Genomic DNA, 19,666 nt, shown 5'->3' on the forward strand with positions numbered 1-19,666 from the left:
TGGTCGTGATGCGGATAGTGTTCCTGTGGATGATGGCGATGCCTCCTCCTGTCTGGTTGACGCGGTCTCTCCGGATGATCTTGTAGCCTTCTGGGATGGCGATGGCGATGTCGGGCGCTGAGGAGGCGTTCATCCAGGTTTCCGTGACGAAGGCGACGTCTGGGTCTGTGGTGTCGAGCAGGTTCCATAGCTCGACGGCGTGTCTGTGGACGGAGCGGGTGTTGAGCAGGATGCACTTCAGGTGGGTGCTGCTGGTGTTCGGCTTGGTGGGTGCTGGTGTGGCGTGGGTCCGGTTGCAGGAGAACTTGCAGGAGTGGCAGCTGAAGGGTCCGTGGGTGCGTCTCGGTGTGGCTCGGTAGCAGCCCGGTGTTCGGCCGGTGTTGAGTGCGTTGAGGTCGATGGCGTCGTAGGTCCGTCGGGACGGCTTCCGGCGGTGGGGACCAGGGGTCCTGGCACTAGGCGCGGTCCAGGCACGGACGGGCGTAGACGGGCTTACCTTTGGCGCGCCTTCGGCGCACAATCGGCGCGCCCGCTGCGCGGACGCTCTGGGGGCGTCATAAGAAGGGAGCCGGCAGGGAGGGTCAGCTGGGAGGTGGGGAGCGCGTGGGCCAATCGGCAAGCGGGGGGCGGGGTCGCGGCAGGAACGGCGGGAAAAAACGGCGGCCTTGGTGGGCGGCCCTGCGGCGGCTGGGGCGCCGGATCGGCGTCTGGCAGGCAGCAGGTAGAGGTAGGCAGGCAGAGCAGGCGGGGAGCGTGGGGGCGACCAGGCCGTGGAGGGCGCACTGGAGCCTTTCTCCACACAACCATGTGCTATGCTCTGAAGCTATACACACACCACTGTGACCCTCAGTGCTAAATGGTACTATAGGATCTGTACCTCTAGAAGTGACTGAATGCTTCCTAGTGTAATCAACAGCTATTACAACTGCCAGCACTGTTGTGCTTATCCCCTTCCTACACCCTGGTTGACTTGGAACCACACTGAATAACGATCTGTGGACCTTAATAGGCTCTACATAAGCCTTTATCCACACAACCATGGATTATGCTTTAAAGCTATACAGACTCCGCTCAGACAGTCAGTGCTAAATGGTGATATAGGATCTACACTGTAAAAAGTGACCCAGCATTTCACTGCTTCCTAGAGTAATCAATCAGCCATTACAACTACCGGCGCTGTGGGGCTCATCCCTTTCCTACTCTAGGGTTGTCTGGGAACCACGCTGAATAGTGATCTGTGGACACTAATAGGTTCTACATAATCTATACCCCCTAGGGTAATCAGTGTTTGTTCAACCTTGTGTTCGACTAACCACAAAAGTGATTACCCATTAGCTTCTGAGTGATCACAGTGTTTTCAAACTACATTAAACAGATCTGAGTAGATACCAAAACAACACTCAGGCTACCCATCATCTACCACCTATAAACGTATTGCCAGTTACTAACTAAAGCGGATTACGATCTGAAGTAACCTCTTTTTCTTTTTATAGCAATATGGCAGAAAAACCCAAATCGCACTACAAGCGTTAGAAAGCTGAACCCCCTTCACTAGACTCTCCTATTAAACCCAAGGCTTACATAAACAGCACAGTGGAAATGATACTGAAGAAGCTGGCGGATGTATATGACCTGGTGAAATCAAGTAAATCAAAAGCCATCCGGGTTGATATCAACACAAAAATTCAGAGGACGAACAAAGGATAATCGAGGTAAAAGACTCCACCACTCGATCCAATAAAGAAAAAAAACCTGCAGTCTGCCACAAAACATAAGAAAAGAGATATTGCCGAACTTGAAGATCGCAACAGACGGGCAATATAAGAATTTATAGCCTGCCGGAAAGCTCAGATGATACAGCCAAACCCTGCATATCTTTCTTGGAAAACTGGATCCTACAAATAACCGGCATAAAGTTCAATAAAGATTTAGAACTAGAACGGGCCCACAGAGTCCCAAATATTTAAATCTCCCTCAATAAACTTGACAAGACCGATTGTCTGTAAACCAATGAGGTATCAACATGCCGAAGCCATCCTGACCTATGCTCGTAAAACCGCCGGATCACATGGAATGGACATAAAATAATATTTACGCAGGATTATTCAAAACCAACGGTCGAGATCAGGAAGAGCTTCCTCGCACTCTGAGACGAACTCCGGGAACTAGACATCCCGTTCTCTTTTGCAGGTCCTGCCAACTTTAGAGTTACAGCTCAAGGAAAATAATATATCTTTGCCGATCCGTCTGACCTCTCAAGTTTCCTAGATGATAACTCAAGAGATGGAAAGCTACAACTCATTCTCCATCAAAAGGAAATTATAAAGTTCACTTTCCGGTACAGCAGTCCAATCACATGTTCCAGAGAATCTTATCCACCCTTGGCTCAAAATGGTTTGTTACTCATTTAGGCTAGTTCTAAATGTCAATGGGTGTAGTTAGCTTACAAGCATCTCTATTGCGTGAGCAATATTATCACAAATTCTCTCAAAATAGAGAATTGCTCTTTATTACTTTATTGTTAGCATTTGTCGTCTCAGTAATACTGTGTTCCAACCAACATTAAAATTATTTTTACCTGTTATAACACAGTCCATTCCCAATCATATTCTGGTCACTGCACGCTTACCAAGCCTGGTTTAATTGCTAAAATGTAATATTCTGGACGTGCTGTTATGACCATCAACGCCATTAGTTCTGTTCAACATGACCTATTCAATATTATTGTTCATTACTACCTGTTCAATACCATCTGCAAAGCTCACTGTAAACAATATGTTAAAATACTATTCTCTTACCCAGCTATGATTCACTCATTGCTGGAGGATGGACACTCCTGTTTTCGCACCTACTGTGTTCTATTGCTCTGGGGAATGGGGTGGGTGGGCGGGACAGGGGTGTGGGGTTGGGGCTTTGTTCTTGGTTCTGTTTTCTGATCAGTTATTGGATCAGTGATTACTCATACTCCTCTCATTATTTAGTAGACTCTACCCCTCTTTTTTTCCTTTCCACACTTTCGCAATAAACGCTACTCCACCCATAACACAGTCAGTTTGGTGTAACAATTTTAGCTCACCCTTGTGGATACACGAGGGAACTCAGCACTATACATATGTAACTCCTACTAAGTTGGCTACTATGATAGATGGGAAAATCCACTTAAGACATTACCTAAATGCTACCCACCACTTACATACTCAAGATGTCTGTACATAGCATTTCTGACAACCTCCACATAATCTCCCTAAATGTGAAAGGGCTAAATCACCCAATTAAATAACAAAATATCATGGAGTACTTCGCGAAAACGAACGGGATATCATTCTCCTTCAAGAAACCAAATTATCTTGTCCGAACCCCTTCAAGCTAAGGCGATCTCTTATACGTACCGTAAATTGTGCAACAATATGCCAAATTCTTTTCACCTCCTCCGGGCTAAGTGGCAGGCTGACATTGGCAATCTGGAGGATGTAGAATGGCAGTCAGCATTGATGTCCCCGCGAGAGTCGGCCATCAATCATAGATTCCGCTTGATACAATTGAAAGTACTACACAGGACATACATGTCGGGTCCCCTCCTAGCCAAAATAGGCCGACGTCCATCTGACCTTTGCCTCCGTCAATGCGGCTGTACGGGCACCTTTTATCATATCCTGTGGGAATGCCCAGTAGTCCAGGACCTGTGGAACCGCGCTGTCCTGAAAATGACTGATGCCCTCGGGAAACAGATCCCTCTGTCTCCCAAATGCGCGCTTCTTACTATCTGGGACCTCACAGACCTAACTGAGATAGAACAGCGCTGGGCGAACCTCAGCTTCCTTCTAATAAAGCGTGAGATAGCCATGCAATGGGGTTCACCACACAAGCCACTCCTGATTAGGTGGGTGGCTGCAATGGATGTATGCATGTTGTCGGAAAAGTCGGTTTACAAAACTAGGGGTTGTCCCGGAGTCTGGGATAAGAAGTGGGGTCGATGGAATGCCTATAGGGGCGACTCATGTACCTCCCCAACAACAGATATGGCTATGACCAGGCGGGTCATCCCTCGGTGAGTGTGGAAATGGTTGCTACTGTGCCGTGCGTGCTCTGTGGCGATGAATGCTGACTGCAATGGCTCACGTACATGTTTCTTCTGTTTCGATTTGTTATGTTTGTTTATAATGGAAATACCATAGACCTCTGGACTATCCGATACATGGTTTTGACTATCCTGTGCACACCTAGCTACCACGCCGCCGAACCTCCGGGATGTCGGCTGAATGGCTGTGTTCCTCAGGGAATCTTACTAAGCACCTGTATATACCGCAGCCGGCCCTCGGGGTTGTAGGCTCTGTGCTGTGTCACTTTGAAACTGTGCAATAAAGGTCTTGGGGAAAAAAAAAAAAATCTGACAGACGCTGTGTTCCTTAGAAATAATTGGATCTCACATGTGGCATGCTCCCCAGCAACCATAAAAAAAGGAGTAATATCCTTAATCTCAAAACATTCCAGTATCACTCTCGAGTCATTCATCCCTGATGAGGAGGGTAGACTCCTGATATCACACCTACGTACGGGAAAGTACGCATTTCACATCCTAAATATATACAGCCCAAACACGGATGAGACTTCTTTTTGGGAAAAGGTATCTAATACAATAGACCACCTACCTCAAGAAGACCTTATTTTACTAGTTGGAGACTTCAACCTCCCCTTAGACACTACCCTAGATTGCCAGTCCAATTGCAAATACCGACAACCGATGTCTCATGGTATACTACAGAAAATATGCTCAAAATATAATCTTAAAGATACCTGGCGCCTACAACACCCTGACTCCTGGGATTGCACCTCCAATTCAGCCATGCACAACTCGTATACAAGAATAGACTACATTCTAATCTCTGGTGCCTACACCCATCTGATTGACCTTACTAACTTATCTCTGAACCTTGTCTCTGATCACTCCTGCATCAAAACACTCTTAGCAGGTAGTCATGAAAAACTAGAGTATGGCGCTTTAACAGTGCTATCAAACCCTGAAGTCAGGAAAAAAAATTGAAGGAACGATCACAAATTATTTCGGAGAAAATAACTTACCAGATACTAATATACAAACCCTATTGGATGCCCTCAAGGCAACCCCAAGAGATGTCCGTCTAGAAATCAAAACTGAAATCAACAAAGCAAACAACACAAGACTATTTTCGTTAGAACAAGAAATAAAACAAATTAAATTGTCACATACCTACTCTAGACAATAACACGCTCTCCCAATTTACACAGAAGAAATAAGAATATAACAAAATCTTGAGTGATAGAGCTGAAGTGTAGATAAATACATTTAAAGGTCTCAAATTATGCGAAGCTACCAAAGCTGGAAAGATGTTAGCCTCTTACCTCAAACATAACCATAACCGAATCACAACAGTTAAGGATTCCAAAAACCTAACCCATACTAACCCAGAGAAGATACTAGATACCTTCAAGAATTTTGACGAATCACTATATCAGAACGACCAAACCTTTGACTCGCATAAATGTAAAAGCTATTTAGAGAACATTAAAGTCCCACAACTATCAGAAATGGGCAAATTGTCTCACAGTAAGCCGATATCCTCCACTGAAGTGTCAAAAGCAATTAATACACTAAATGAAAATAAAGCTCCTGGCCTGGAGGGCTTTACTGCGAAATTTTAAGATCCCTACTACAACGAACCATGCTATCCCTACTCAACCACATCGCTAATTCAGGCAAAGTCACGGGCACAATGGCTGAAGCTAACATTATCGTGAGCCCCAAGGACGGGAAAGACCCAACACTGCCAAGAAATTACAGGCCATCTCTTTGACAAATTTAGATTGCAAAATATATGCGAAGATCTTGGCTACAAGAGTTAATGAATACCTCCCACAATTAATAAGCAATTCCCTAGTAGATTTTCTCAAAAACCGTATGGCAAATGATAACAAGCGCCTCTTATGCCATGTCCTCGATAACACGAAAAGGTCATCCTTATCCATGGGCACAATAATGTTGGACGCAGTAAAAGCGTTTGACAGAGTATCTTGGGCTTTTTTAAAACACTGCATGGAATATTTTAACCTTGGAGATACTCTCATAAAAATGGTCATGTCTCTCTATAAAAACCCAACTCCTCATATCTCGAGTAATAGTTCCCTATCACACCCCCTTGACCTACAACAAGGCACGAGGCAAGGCTGCCCTCTCTCCCCATCTCTATTTCTCCTAGCACTGGAACCCCTTCTACTAGATATAAAAGTATACTCTTAGATCACCGGAGTCGGTTTTAAAGACAAACATGTTAAACTTGCCACCTATGCGTATGACATCTTGATAATCACAGGAAACCCAGGCCCCCCCTTACAAGCTCTCATGTCCACCATAGAATTCTATTCCGAACTCTCAGGATATACACTAAACAGACATAAACCCGCACCCTCAGCATGGGAAGACTCATGATGGCCGACCATACTGGGAACAGTACCAACACCCACGGAGCACGCACGCAACCTTGGGTTCATCCTCAACTCCTCCCTCTCCATGGCTAAGCAGGTCAACGCCGTATCATCATCCTGCTACAACACGCTCCGCATGCTCCGCAGGATCTACAAATGGATCCCGACCGAAACCAGGAGAACGGTGACCCAAGCCCTCGTCAGCAGCAGGCTAGACTACGGCAACGCACTCTACACAGGAATCCCAGCCAAACACCTACGACGGCTACAACGCATCCAAAACGCCTCCGCCCGCCTGATCCTCAACATCCCCCGGCGCAGCCACATCACCTCCCACCTAAGAGACCTGCACCGGCTCCCCGTCAGCAAGAGGATCAGCTTCAAACTCCTCACCCACTCACACAAAGCGCTCCACAACACCGGACCAGCCTACCTGAACAGCAGGCTCAACTTCCACACCCCCTCCCATCAGCTCCACTCCGCCAGCCTCGCCCTCGCCACCGTCCCACACATCCAACGAACTACCTCAGGCGGCAGATCCTTCTCCTCCCTCGCCGCCAAGACCTGGAACATCCTCCCGACCCATCGGCGGCAGACCCAAGACCTGCTCACCTTCAGAAGGCTTCTCTTCGAGCAGTAGCAGCACCCCTTACCCTCAGCGCCTTGAGACCCTCACGGGTGAGTAGTGCGCTTTACAAGTTTCTGATTGTTTGTTTGATTGATTGAGGTGAAACCTCTAAACCTCCACTGCACAGAAGATGTTCATGGCCTAACTTGATTATCCTGGCAGATATAAAATATCAGGGTTTCGAGTTCAGATCAGACCTAATAGATACCACTATACATAGTGAAAATATTACCTTTCAGAAAATAAAGAAGTTATTGGACAAATGTTCTCCTAAATGTATTACCTGGTGGGGAACAATAGAAACTATACAAATTATAATCACCCCTATAATCAATGATCTCCTCAGCATTCTCCCTCTTCTTTCATCAGAAGACTTCCACCACAAACTAGACAAACTGATCTCTAATTTCATATGGCAAGATAAAAAAGCTAGAATAGGCTTGAAAAAACTCAGACTACACAACTCACTAGGGGGTGTTCAACTGGCCAACGCCAGAGATAACCAATCTGCTTTTCTTCCAAACAGGGTTCATATTGGATCCACCTCCCAAATAACTATACACTGGTATGGTTAGAAATAGAAAGGGCTTTACTAAACAACCTAAACCCATTAACCTTGCTAACAACCAACACGAAAAACATTGATAGATCCAAATACATGTTGAAGAATAATACAAAAAGCTCCCTCTAAAGATAGATAAACTATCCTCAGGTAAAAGACTCCACAATTTAGCTTCACTCTGGAACAACCCGAACAATAAATATGACGGCAAAACTATGTACTACAAATCATGGATAGACAAAGGCATCTTCTTCCCGCATTAGCTCGGCTCCACATTATCCCCTAACCTTCTCTGACCTACAAACAGTATACCACCTTGAAAAAGTAGAGTTCTATAACTCTTTTAAAATCCAGGCTGTCATTTCGAAATCTAAGAGCCATAAAAACACACCATCCCTGACGGATCTTATATTGAAACTTTTTAAAATCTGGTCATCAAGTATCTTGCCTGTATGATCTTCTGCGCTCAAAAACATTGCAGTTAAACAAAGATATAACAGCTTTTTGGGAAAACCACTCGTCTAAGCCCATAACAGACTCAGACTGGTCCAACATCTGGAAATCAGTTACATTACAGAAAATTTCCCCTGTTGTCTCCCAAACTAAGTTCTGGCTCATACACAAAACATTCTGGACCTCATCTTGACTACACTCATTAAACATTTTAGGCGATCCCACTTGCTGGAATTGTAAGGAAGAGGTAGGAGATATTGTTCACCTCATTCTTCATTGCACCCCCTTGTCCTATTTTTTGAATACGTTTTTAAAATTTGTATCAGAGCTATTCAATTGCCGCCAAAAAATGAACTCTCATTTCTAATTAAAGGATTTGTCGACACTAACCTTGGCATCCCATCCGACAGTGACTTGCTAGACTTACTACTAACATCTGCAACCAAAATAGTTCTAGCCAACTGGAAAAGTTCACACAAAGCCTCCTTTAACTCCTGGATCAACTTGGCTTCACACATTAGAGGCTCAGACAATATCTCCTTCCAACACTCATCATGGAAGACACCCTCTAAACCCATTTGGGATACCTTGGCAAACTATCCATGTACTTTCCTCTCTCGCTACAAAAATCGATCAATGATCATCCATAACCAATTCTAGACTACTATCATTGTTATGGCTTACATCACTCTCTCTCCACAATTGTCACTATTTGGTGCTTGGTTAATCACAACCTTTCTGAGTCTCTGCACACCAGGTACCACTCTCAATCTACACAAGGGATTAAAACCTGGTATAACACACATATACTATATAGATCTTTTGAACACCAGATTGTTGCCACACTCTTGTACTTGACTTGTATTGCTTGTTCTATACATCAGACTAACGAGCATATATTTTAGTTTTCAAAACCATTGTGTTTTTCTGTTTTCACGTCAGAAAACCTGTACTGCCAATCACCAAAATATTCTCATTAGAATTACCGATGAATTACTCTGCTAGTAATGCACCGGGTCAATGAGTGAGTTATACAGTAGTAACCACCCCACATAACCCTTGCACCATGACAGATTGTACCACAAACCTGACTCTGTACTCTCAACTCTCTCTCCCTACCTTCTTTTACCCTTTAGAATTATTTTGTTTGTACCTATATTATCAGTATATGATTTATGCAGGATTATATGTATGAATTCATTTTATGTATGATTTTATACATGCTTACCCCTTTAAAATTCAATAAAAAGCTTTGAAATGACAAGAGATGAATAAAATGCACTGGCTGCTTTGTGAAGAAATCAACACGTCTAATCAATAAATTACCATTTTTATCATGGATTAAGACATCCAACGCTTCTCATTATTGTGTAACAGGTAATACAAGAGCATTAGTCACTTGGCCTTGGAGTTGATTACTTAAAAGCGGATACCTAATTGGTCATATTTGTTATGTTTCCTCTGCACCCTCGTATTTAATATCGTACTAAAAGGTGCTAGGGCCGTCCCATTAAAAGCATCACTTCCCTTTAGAGAAGTGCTGCATTGTCCCACTGTAAGTACAGTAGCAGCGATGAGAAGTGCTGTCACTACCTTATTTAATTTCTAATGTAATTACGAGGGCTGTAAGTATATGCTGCTCTTAATGTAAGTGCAAAGTAGGTCTGCTGAAAATTTTTGGAAATGTCCGTTTAAAAATGTAACAGATTTCCTGAGGTTTACTTCCCAGCAGTGTGCGACTTACCAATGCAGTAGGTTAAATGAATGGGTGAGACACCATGGCCAAAGCAGGTTTGTTTCTTACTGAGACTGCGAGCACCAGCATTCTCTTCACACAAAAAACTTTTAAAATCACAAAAATGTATAATGAACTAAAAGATTATTTTAGCATGAAAAATGTTCGGCAGGTTTGCTTGTGTTCATTGAATCGTTTTTCATCAGCCTGTGTCTTTTTTTAGGGTTTGATTTGGCCTTTCCAGCTTCAGTCCACGACACTTTAATCTGCAGTAAAATCTTTCAAATTCTTTACAAGAATGAGGAGGTTGCGGTCAATGATGTGCTGATCTTTAAGGTGAAAATGTTGCTGGATGAAAAAAAGGTATGGTTATGTATCTTCTTTTGAGATCTAACTGATTGGAAATGTGCAATATGATGTTTGTATAATGAAAGATTACAATTGGTTTCCAGATTGAGGAATCCCTGAACGAAATGAATTTCCAGCTCACTTTCGACCTGCATTTCACAGACACGGATTATTCGTAAGTACTTGAAGTATCAGTGGTTCTAAACGTTTGCAGACACACACACAATAAACTGTTTATTCCTAAGAAGCATATGCAACATCAGTGCCTTGTTCACAACTTTCCAAACTCGATTTTCATATATTTTGTGTTCATCTTTATATTTTACGTCGTAATGCTCTGAAATCTTTAGCTGCTTCTTTTTTGTTATATAAAGAGTTCTTTTTCAAGATGTGCATTCTCTTGTATCTCTTTGCTGTCACATGGGTGAGTTTATGTTCATAAATATGAGTTATTAGGCACAATAACTCCATGTAATATGCGTTCAAAATAATCGTGGATACGTTTGTGTAGTTAGGTGTAGTTAAGATTAACTTTACCCAGCTAACGCCTGCTCTTGTTTCTTTAATGTTTCTAAAATCTAGCTCAGTCTTTACCTATTTGTCCTACGCTCCAGATTTGGCAAGGATTGGTCTAGAGGTTCAAAGTTAGTCCAGCAAAATGTTTTGGAGATGTGCATACAAAGCGCAGATGTTAATCTTTGCTAATATGTGTACCCTGAATCGCAAGACCGTTGTTTAGGTCGAAGCCTGCTAGCAGCGCATGCGCTGTAGCAGGCAAAGAGATATTGTCAGGAAGGGTTTTCAATACGGCATGAAGCCACGCCCCTTTTTAGGTCTCGTGACCTATCAATGCGCATGCGCATTGAGAGAAGCGAGACTATAGGGCTTTAAACAAAGCTTACCTAACTGTGGCGATTTGCTGCTGTGCCCGTGGCTTTTAGGTCAATGTGCAAGCGCATTGACCTAAAATGCGCGTGCACATCACCAAATCGCCGTCTGTTCCCTCAGCCGCATTCCTCCCACACCTTTTGAAGTGAAGCTTAGCTTCACTTCAAAGGCCCCGGCTGCTTCACACCCTCATGCCGCTCTCCCGCTACGCCCCCTCCCCTGCCCGCCGTGTGCATTTCTCCTCCCCCCCCCTCCCCACAGCAATGCCCTCCGTCTTGTTTCCTTTCTTGTTTTTCTTTCAGGTGAGATATCTTTTCCATCATTTGCGATAATACAGTTCTCATATGCATTTTTTAATTATTAGCAGCATATACACAGGCGCCCCTTCGGCGCTTTTGCTCTCAACCCTACTATCCTGTCAGCCGCATCTCTATAAGTTACTCGAAGCATGGCCTGACATGTGCACAGCTTATTCCGGCACCACCATCCTGCCAGACGCTTCTGCTTTGGTCGCCCACCGCATGGCCCTATTTGTGCACATTTTACTTTCGTGCATACCCTTACCCGCAGCCTCTCCTTCCCCACTTCTGCCTTTTCGGGTCTCGCGCTCACCGCAGACCCCTTCACATGGCTCACACCCACATTTTTTTCAGGTAACCATGCCAGGTTACCTCACTCACCCTCAACCCCTCACCCTCACCCACCCTCAACCCCTCACCCTCACTCACCCTCACTCACCCTCAACCCCTCACCCTCAACCCCTCACCCTCACTCACCCTCAACCCCTCACCCTCACTCACCCTCAACCCCTCACCCTCACTCACCCTCAACCCCTCACCCTCACTCACCCTCACTCACCCTCACTCACCCTCACTCACCCTCACCCTCACTCACCCTCACTCACCCTCACCCTCACTCACCCTCACTCACCCTCACCCTCACTCACCCTCAACCCCTCACCCTCACTCACCCTCAACCCCTCACCCTCACTCACCCTCAACCCCTCACCCTCAACCCCTCACTCACCCTCACTCACCCTCACTCTCACTCACCCTCAACCCCTCACCCTCACTCACCCTCACCCTCACTCACCCTCAACCCCTCACCCTCACCCTCTCACCCTCACCCTCCCTCAACCCCTCACCCTCACCCTCCCTCAACCCCTCACCCTCACTCACCCTCAACCCCTCACCCTCACTCACCCTCACTCACCCTCACCCACCCTCACTCACCCTCACCCTCACTCACCCTCACTCACCCTCACCCTCACTCACCCTCACTCACCCTCACCCTCACTCACCCTCACTCACCCTCCCTCACCCTCACCCACCCTCACCCTCACCCCCTCACCCTCACTCACCCTCACTCACCCTCAACCCCTCACCCTCACCCTCACTCACCCTCAAACCCTCACTCACCCTCAACCCCTCACCCTCACCCTCACTCACCCTCAACCCCTCACCCTCACTCACCCTCACTCACCCTCAACCCCTCACCTTCACCCACCCTCACCCTCACTCACCCTCAACCCCTCACTCACCCTCACTCACCCTCAACCCCTCACCCTCACTCACCCTCACTCACCCTCACTCACCCTCACTCACTCACCCTCACTCACCCTCACTCACCCTCACTCACCCTCACCCACCCTCACCCTCACTCACCCTCAACCCCTCACCCTCACTCACCCTCAACCCCTCACCCTCACTCACCCTCACCCACCCTCACCCTCACTCACCATCAACCCCTCACCCTCACTCACCCTCAACCTCACCCACCCCCAACCCCTCACCCTCAACCCCTCACTCACCCTCACTCTCACTCACCCTCACTCACCCTCAACCCCTCACCCTCACTCACCCTCAACCCCTCACCCTCACCCTCACTCACCCTCAACCCCTCACCCACCCTCAACCCCTCACCCTCACTCACCCTCACCCTCACTCACCCTCAAACCCTCACCCTCAACCCCTCACCCTCAACCCCTCACCCACCCTCAACCCCTCACCCTCACTCACCCTCAACCCCTTACCCTCACTCACCCTCACCCTCACTCACCCTCACTCACCCTCAACCCCTCACCCTCACTCACCCTCACCCTCACTCACCCTCACTCACCCTCACCCTCACTCACCCTCACCCACCCTCACCCTCACCCTGACTCACCCTTCCTCACCCTCACTCACCCTCACCCTCACTCACCCTCACTCACCCTCACTCACCCTCACTCACCCTCACCCTCACTCACCCTCACCCTCACTCACCCTCACCCACCCTCAACCCCTCACCCTCACTCACCCTCACTCACCCTCACTCACCCTCACCCACCCTCAACCCCTCACCCTCACTCACCCTCAACCCCTCACCCTCACTCACCCTCAACCCCCACTCACCCTCAACCCCTCACCCCCTCACCCTCAACCCCTCACTCACCCTCACCCTCACTCTCACTCACCCTCAACCCCTCACCCTCACTCCCTCACTCCCTCACCCTCACTCACCCTCACTCACCCTCACTCACCCTCACCCTCACTCACCCTCAACCCCTCACCCTCAACCCCTCACCCTCACCCTCTCACCCTCACCCTCCCTCACCCTCACTCACCCTCAACCCCTCACCCTCCCTCACCCTCCCTCACCCTCACTCACCCTCACCCTCACCCTCAACCCCTCACCCTCACTCACCCTCAACCCCTCACCCTCAACCCCTCACTCACCCCCACCCTCACTCACCCTCAACCCCTCACCCTCACTCACCCTCACTCACCCTCAACCCCTCACCCTCACTCACCCTCACCCTCACACACCCTCACCCTCACCCTCACTCACCCTCAACCCCTCACCCTCACTCACCCTCAACCCCTCACCCTCACTCACCCTCACCCTCACTCACCCTCACCCTCACTCACCCTCACCCTCACTCACCCTCACCCTCAACCCCTCACCCTCAACCCCTCACCCTCAACCCCTCACCCTCAACCCCTCACCCTCACTCACCCTCACTCACCCTCACTCACCCTCAACCCCTCACCCTCACTCACCCTCAACCCCTCACTCACCCTCACTCACCCTCACCCACCCTCACCCTCACTCACCCTCACCCTCACTCACCCTCACTCACCCTCACTCACCCTCAACCCCTCACCCTCACCCTCCCTCACCCTCACTCACCCTCACCCACCCTCAACCCCTCACCCTCACTCACCCTCAACCCCTCACCCTCACTCTCACTCACCCTCACTCTCACTCACCCTCACTCACCCTCACTCACCCTCAACCCCTCACCCTCACTCACCCTCACCCTCACTCACCCTCACCCTCACTCACCCTCACTCACCCTCAACCCCTCACCCTCACTCACCCTCACCCTCACTCACCCTCACTCACCCTCACCCTCACTCACCCTCACCCTCACTCACCCTCACCCTCACTCACCCTCAACCCCTCACCCACCCTCACCCTCACTCACCCTCAACCCCTCACCCTCACCCTCACTCACCCTCAACCCCTCACCCTCACTCACCCTCAACCTCACTCACCCTCAACCCCTCACCCTCACTCACCCTCAACCCCTCACCCTCACTCACCCTCACCCTCACTCACCCTCAACCCCTCACCCTCAACCCCTCACCCTCACTCACCCTCACCCTCACTCACCCTCAACCCTTCACCCTCAACCCCTCACCCTCACCCTCACTCACCCTCACAACACATATTGTGTTACAATAGGTGTCACATTTGCGAAAGATAAAACTATTGGCATTGTAAATAACAAAGCTATTAATTTCGCTATTTTCAAAACAAGCACATAAATAAAAAATGTGTCCTTTACAATACCAATAGCTCAAACTTTCCTAATGCGAGACCTATTGCATTGCTGTGCTTCTCTCCCCTGCTGCACTCTCCTGCTCTCTAGAGATGTGGCCTAACGACCAGAGCTGCCATCTAAGTGACGTAAATACAAAACATGTTGCATTCCAAATGCTATAGGTGTCACATTCGCGAAAGTTATAACGATTGGCATTGTAAATGACAAAGCCATCAATTTAGCAATTTTAAAAACCAACAAATAAATAAAATATGTCATTTACAAGACCAATAACTCCAACTTTTCTAATGCGAGACCTATTGCATTTCCAATGCTTGTTTCCATTGTAAGGCCTCTTGAAACGGAGGCCTGCCATGGGAAAAAGCTCCTGTTTTGCAGATTTGTCTGCTCTGGATACCGCCTCTCGAGGACTCCATGACCTGCCTTACGGTATCACAACAATATTTCTTGAAATATTGCCTTGGCAACCACGAGGCAGGTCAGGGAGTTGTGGAGGGGCGGGATTCAGTATCCCGTTTCCGCCCTGTTTTTTTTTTTTGCATTTGTGCCGTCATTTCGTTGGCAGTCCTCGGAGATGGAGGTTGTGGGGGTGAGGTGGTGCTGGTCAGTAAACGGTGCTTGTTGTAATGCGCAGCACGCTCTTTCTTGTTATTAATATATTGTAAGATTGTAAAAATCCTAAACAATAAAGAATAGAAACTATTATATATATTTTTTTAATGAAACTTACACCTTTACTTAAGCTACTTGTTTATAGTGGTTTCTTTCACCACTCCGTGGTCTGAGCGCAAGGCTTCGTATGCATACAATAGCGCTGGGCTGGGTAGCAGAGAATGAACAAACTGTAACGTAAACGGTGAGCAGGGAGTGGCTGCGCCGGACTTGTCTTGTTGTTAGACGTGATAAGTATGTGTAAGCGGTGGCCATGTTAGAGTCAGTCAAAACGTTCTGTTCTCGTGGCTTCGAAGAGCAGTGCACTACTCTAGTCGGGATACGGTTTACAAGCCAAGACTTTCTGCCTGACCTTAGGATGGCGGTGCGCAGGAAGCGACACCGCCCCACGAGACTGGGCATGCGCAATTTGGCTTTACAGGGTTGTGAATGTGCGAGACAGCCCGTGAGAAGAGAAGGAGAGACTGAGAGACGAGGATGGCAGCTGTAGAACCAACCACCCCTTTCACTCCCAAGGAAACAGGAGGTGTCTAGAATCACACTACGAGAATGGCAGGAGAGCTATCTAAGTGGAGGGATATTGGGGTGTAGGAGGCTGAGTTTGGAGAGGCGGCGAACCCGGATGCATTGGGGTGCCCAATTCGTCACACCTTCGGCATCTGCTGACTTCTTTTTAGCTAACTGCTTGATGAATATTAGACTTGTAGTTTCCCCTTTATCATTCCATTGTGGGCTCAACAATCTCATTAAGCTCTGTGCTGTGGGCTAACAAGCCAGGACTCACTGAAGGAAGGAAGTTAGCTGTCACACGATAACGGAGGAGTTGATGCAGAGAATGGGGTGGGTGTGACGTAGGGAGAAATAATTTGGTAGAGAAGTTTGCTTTAGAGGACAGTCTATTAGTCCAGACGATCGGATAGTACACTGGAAGAGGGAGAGAAAGTCAGCCAGTGAGATCACTTGTTTTAGGGTAAGGAATGTGGGGGAAAGGGAAATATCACCCAACCTGGGTGCTGTACTGAGAGAGACCTGTAATTAAGATTTGGGCCCGGAAATGCGACAAAACTACAGTTGTTTGCCGTTCTCTGTACTATGCCAGTCCTATTAATTTGCAGTGCTGTCGACAGTCCCATCAATACCGATTGGCCTCTGTAATGCAACAGTCGTCATTGTAAAATGGGCTCTGTAATGTTACGTGTTTTTCATTATGGATTGACCTCCCTCCTTATGTGTCAGCCCTCTCATTGTATTGCGGCAGTCTAGCCATGAGCTGTGTTGTGTATCCTGACAACCCCGTGTTTGTCTGCAAGCACTTCTCCAATAGGCCTGCCATTATGTACTAGGTTGTGCAATATATGATATGCATGATGCTAGTTATGTAATGGGGAATTTCTGATGTTTTGGTATGGGAACTCAGCTGCGTCAGATATGTCATTATGGGCAACACTCCGTAATCTGACAGGTCTGTTAAGGACTTGGCTTTATTAGGAAAGTTCTGTCATGGTCTTGGGGCTCTTGACATGCGAGTCCTGTCATTTTGTGGTAAGCACCGTACAGGCATATTGGTGTGGGCAGCATTCTGTAATGTAACAAATCATTTTTTAAAGAAATGTGCCAATTGTAATGTAAGAGACCTGTCCTTAAAAGCTGGCTGCCTAATGTGATGGCTCTGTCATTGCAAGCATAGTTTATTAACTTCTGATTTCAGCACATGAGTTGCAGAGCACTTTACAGCTAATAAACAACGAGGACAGCAGAACAATTAGCTAGGTAATATGGGCTGACTTAAATTTTATAATTGAGTAGTTTAGAAAATAGATGAGAAGGGAAGATGGCATAGTAGGGCTGGAAATACGATGTTAAAAGAGGTTTCAAGGCAATAGGTTTGGGACTTTTCTCTTGTTCTCCGTATGAGAGTTATAAATCCTAGGAGCAAAAGAGGAGAACATGTGATGGGAAATTTCAAATCAAATTTTTTTGTGAACTGAATTTTAAGTTCAGTTTTTGATCTGATAACCGAGGAGCACGAACATTGAAACATGACAGGTTTATTCAGCTGATAGGTTAATTCAAAGCGAATTTTAAGATAAGTAGAGGCCTATAAGTATTTAGGCAATGTGGTGTAAATTTCATTGAGCCCGATGTACACTATCTGATTTGAGAATGGATGTAACCTTTGGAGCAGTGTTGATTTTGGTAGAGTCTACCAGTACGGCATTCTCGTTTGTTGGAATGGGACTGTACTAGTATGACGTTTGTGGTAAAGTAAGGCTCTGACTCTTGGCCTGTTCTAGATAGGAGCACTACATGTATAGTAAGGGCCCAATTGCGATGCAGCTCTGAGCCTTCTGAGCCGAATCGTAATGGGCTGGTCGGATTCTTTTCCGACCGCCTCATTTTGATGGAGGCGGTCGGAAAGGAATCCGACTGGTCATTCTGGCTGGCTTCCGATAGGCTCAGAGAGCTCGTCCGCCAGTCTGAGTAAGGCAAGTAGATTACGATGGCGGTTTCTGACATGGTTTCCATGCTGGTCTGTCCGACGTGGAACCCATGTCAGAAAGCATCTTTGAGGGCCGCCAGCAGGGCCTCCTTTGGTGCACGGCCTCGGTTGGAGGCCGAGGGTGCACCATCCCTGCACCGCCAATTTTACTATGGGAGCATGCATGTTCCCATAGGAAATTGTAGGAATGCGACAGAACAGTGTTCGGTACCATCCTAATGAGGCAGTTGGGACTGTCGACCGGGTGTTGGTTGGTCCCATAACCAGTGCGGTGTTGGGTGGAAGTGATTCCGCCTGACATCGTAATGATGCCCTAAATGTATTTGTAAACAGTTCTTTGAGAGACCTGACATGTTCTTTGTAACATATCTAAGAATTCAGGCCTGCCTTTTATGCCAGACATATAATTCCTGGTCTATCTTTTGTAGCAGTGCTAGTATTTTCTTTTGCCTTGGTGGTATTACTTATATACAGTGGACACTGTAATTTGCCAAATGCTGGAACCAATGAATGCTCCTAAAATAGTTTGAAAAAGCTGATCGAGTGATGTGAGACAGGTAGCAATCAGTCAGAGAAGTATCTACAGAAATCTAGGAAATGTTGTAATTCCGTTAATGCCTTCTTGAATGGGTAATAAGGGCTTGGTACATCTGTACTGATTGAACTGTGAACTTGCCCTCACCTCAATTTAATCTATAATTTACTTGAACATTCAAGAGACTTGATCTAAAATGGAGCAGAAGGATATATTTTGTGCATCGGATTTGAAGAACATGAAAACGCTTAGGTAAAAGTATCGTAAAAAACAACTTCTTGTTACCAGCTACTAGTGGAGTCTTTGTAGTCTAAGTGAAGCTAATTGAAATTTCTCTAATCCCAGCTAAAACAAGCATTGGCATAGCCAATAGGTCTCGCCTTTGGGACCTTATAAGTGTTTAGCCATGCAACAGTTGATGTTGTTGCACTAAGGACATTGTGCTGCATTACTAAATACTTCTAAGTTCCCAAAGGCGAGACCTATTGGCTATGCCAATGCTTGTATATAAATACGTTTATTAGGTAAAATGCAAAACAATATTACTCTGCACATATTTCACGGTTATAGCAGCACATGTTGTCTTTAATACTCGATATTGTGCTGTAATAAAACAAGCTAAACAGTGAAACCAAAAAACAAAGTAGAGGTCAGTGGTGAGTCGGGAGAGTGCACAGTACATATACAAGTCGTGAACCAAAAAAGTAAGATGGTACATCAGCAGGACTGATCGGTCGAGTTCAGTAACATCATATCTCTGTTTGCAATTTAGTGTTTAATATCGCTAGTTTATGAGGGTTTGTCATCTAATTTCAGATCAATTTGCTGTAATATAGTGCCCCAAGATGACACTTCCACAGGTCTCCTCTCCATATGCCTCAACAGTATGTTTGCGGTGTCTTCTGTGTGTGCCTATTTATAAAGTTGTAACTTCCATTTGGAAATCCTAGGAGTGTGGGTTGGTTTCCTGTGGATTGCGGTGCCTCTCTCAGTTATGAACATAGCTAAGGCAATAACCTACATGTATCTTATCTGAGTTAGATCTCGACATTAACTT

At 46.6% G+C, this 19,666-nt stretch overlaps 1 protein-coding gene across 2 annotated transcripts in view; it reads left to right on the forward strand.

Annotated features, from left to right (window-relative positions):
- Positions 1–19,666, forward strand: part of FAM135A (family with sequence similarity 135 member A) — a 938,545-nt gene that overhangs the window by 287,064 nt on the left and 631,815 nt on the right. For both annotated transcript variants that reach the window (XM_078648016.1, XM_078648017.1), the window contains exons 5-6: positions 10,061–10,200; positions 10,290–10,360. In XM_078648016.1, coding sequence (XP_078504142.1) covers positions 10,061–10,200; positions 10,290–10,360 — 211 coding nt within the window. The remainder of the gene's footprint in view (positions 1–10,060; positions 10,201–10,289; positions 10,361–19,666) is intronic.

The sequence above is a fragment of the Lissotriton helveticus genome, chromosome 6 (genome assembly GCF_964261635.1).
Source record: "Lissotriton helveticus chromosome 6, aLisHel1.1, whole genome shotgun sequence".
Lineage (NCBI taxonomy): Eukaryota > Metazoa > Chordata > Amphibia > Caudata > Salamandridae > Lissotriton > Lissotriton helveticus.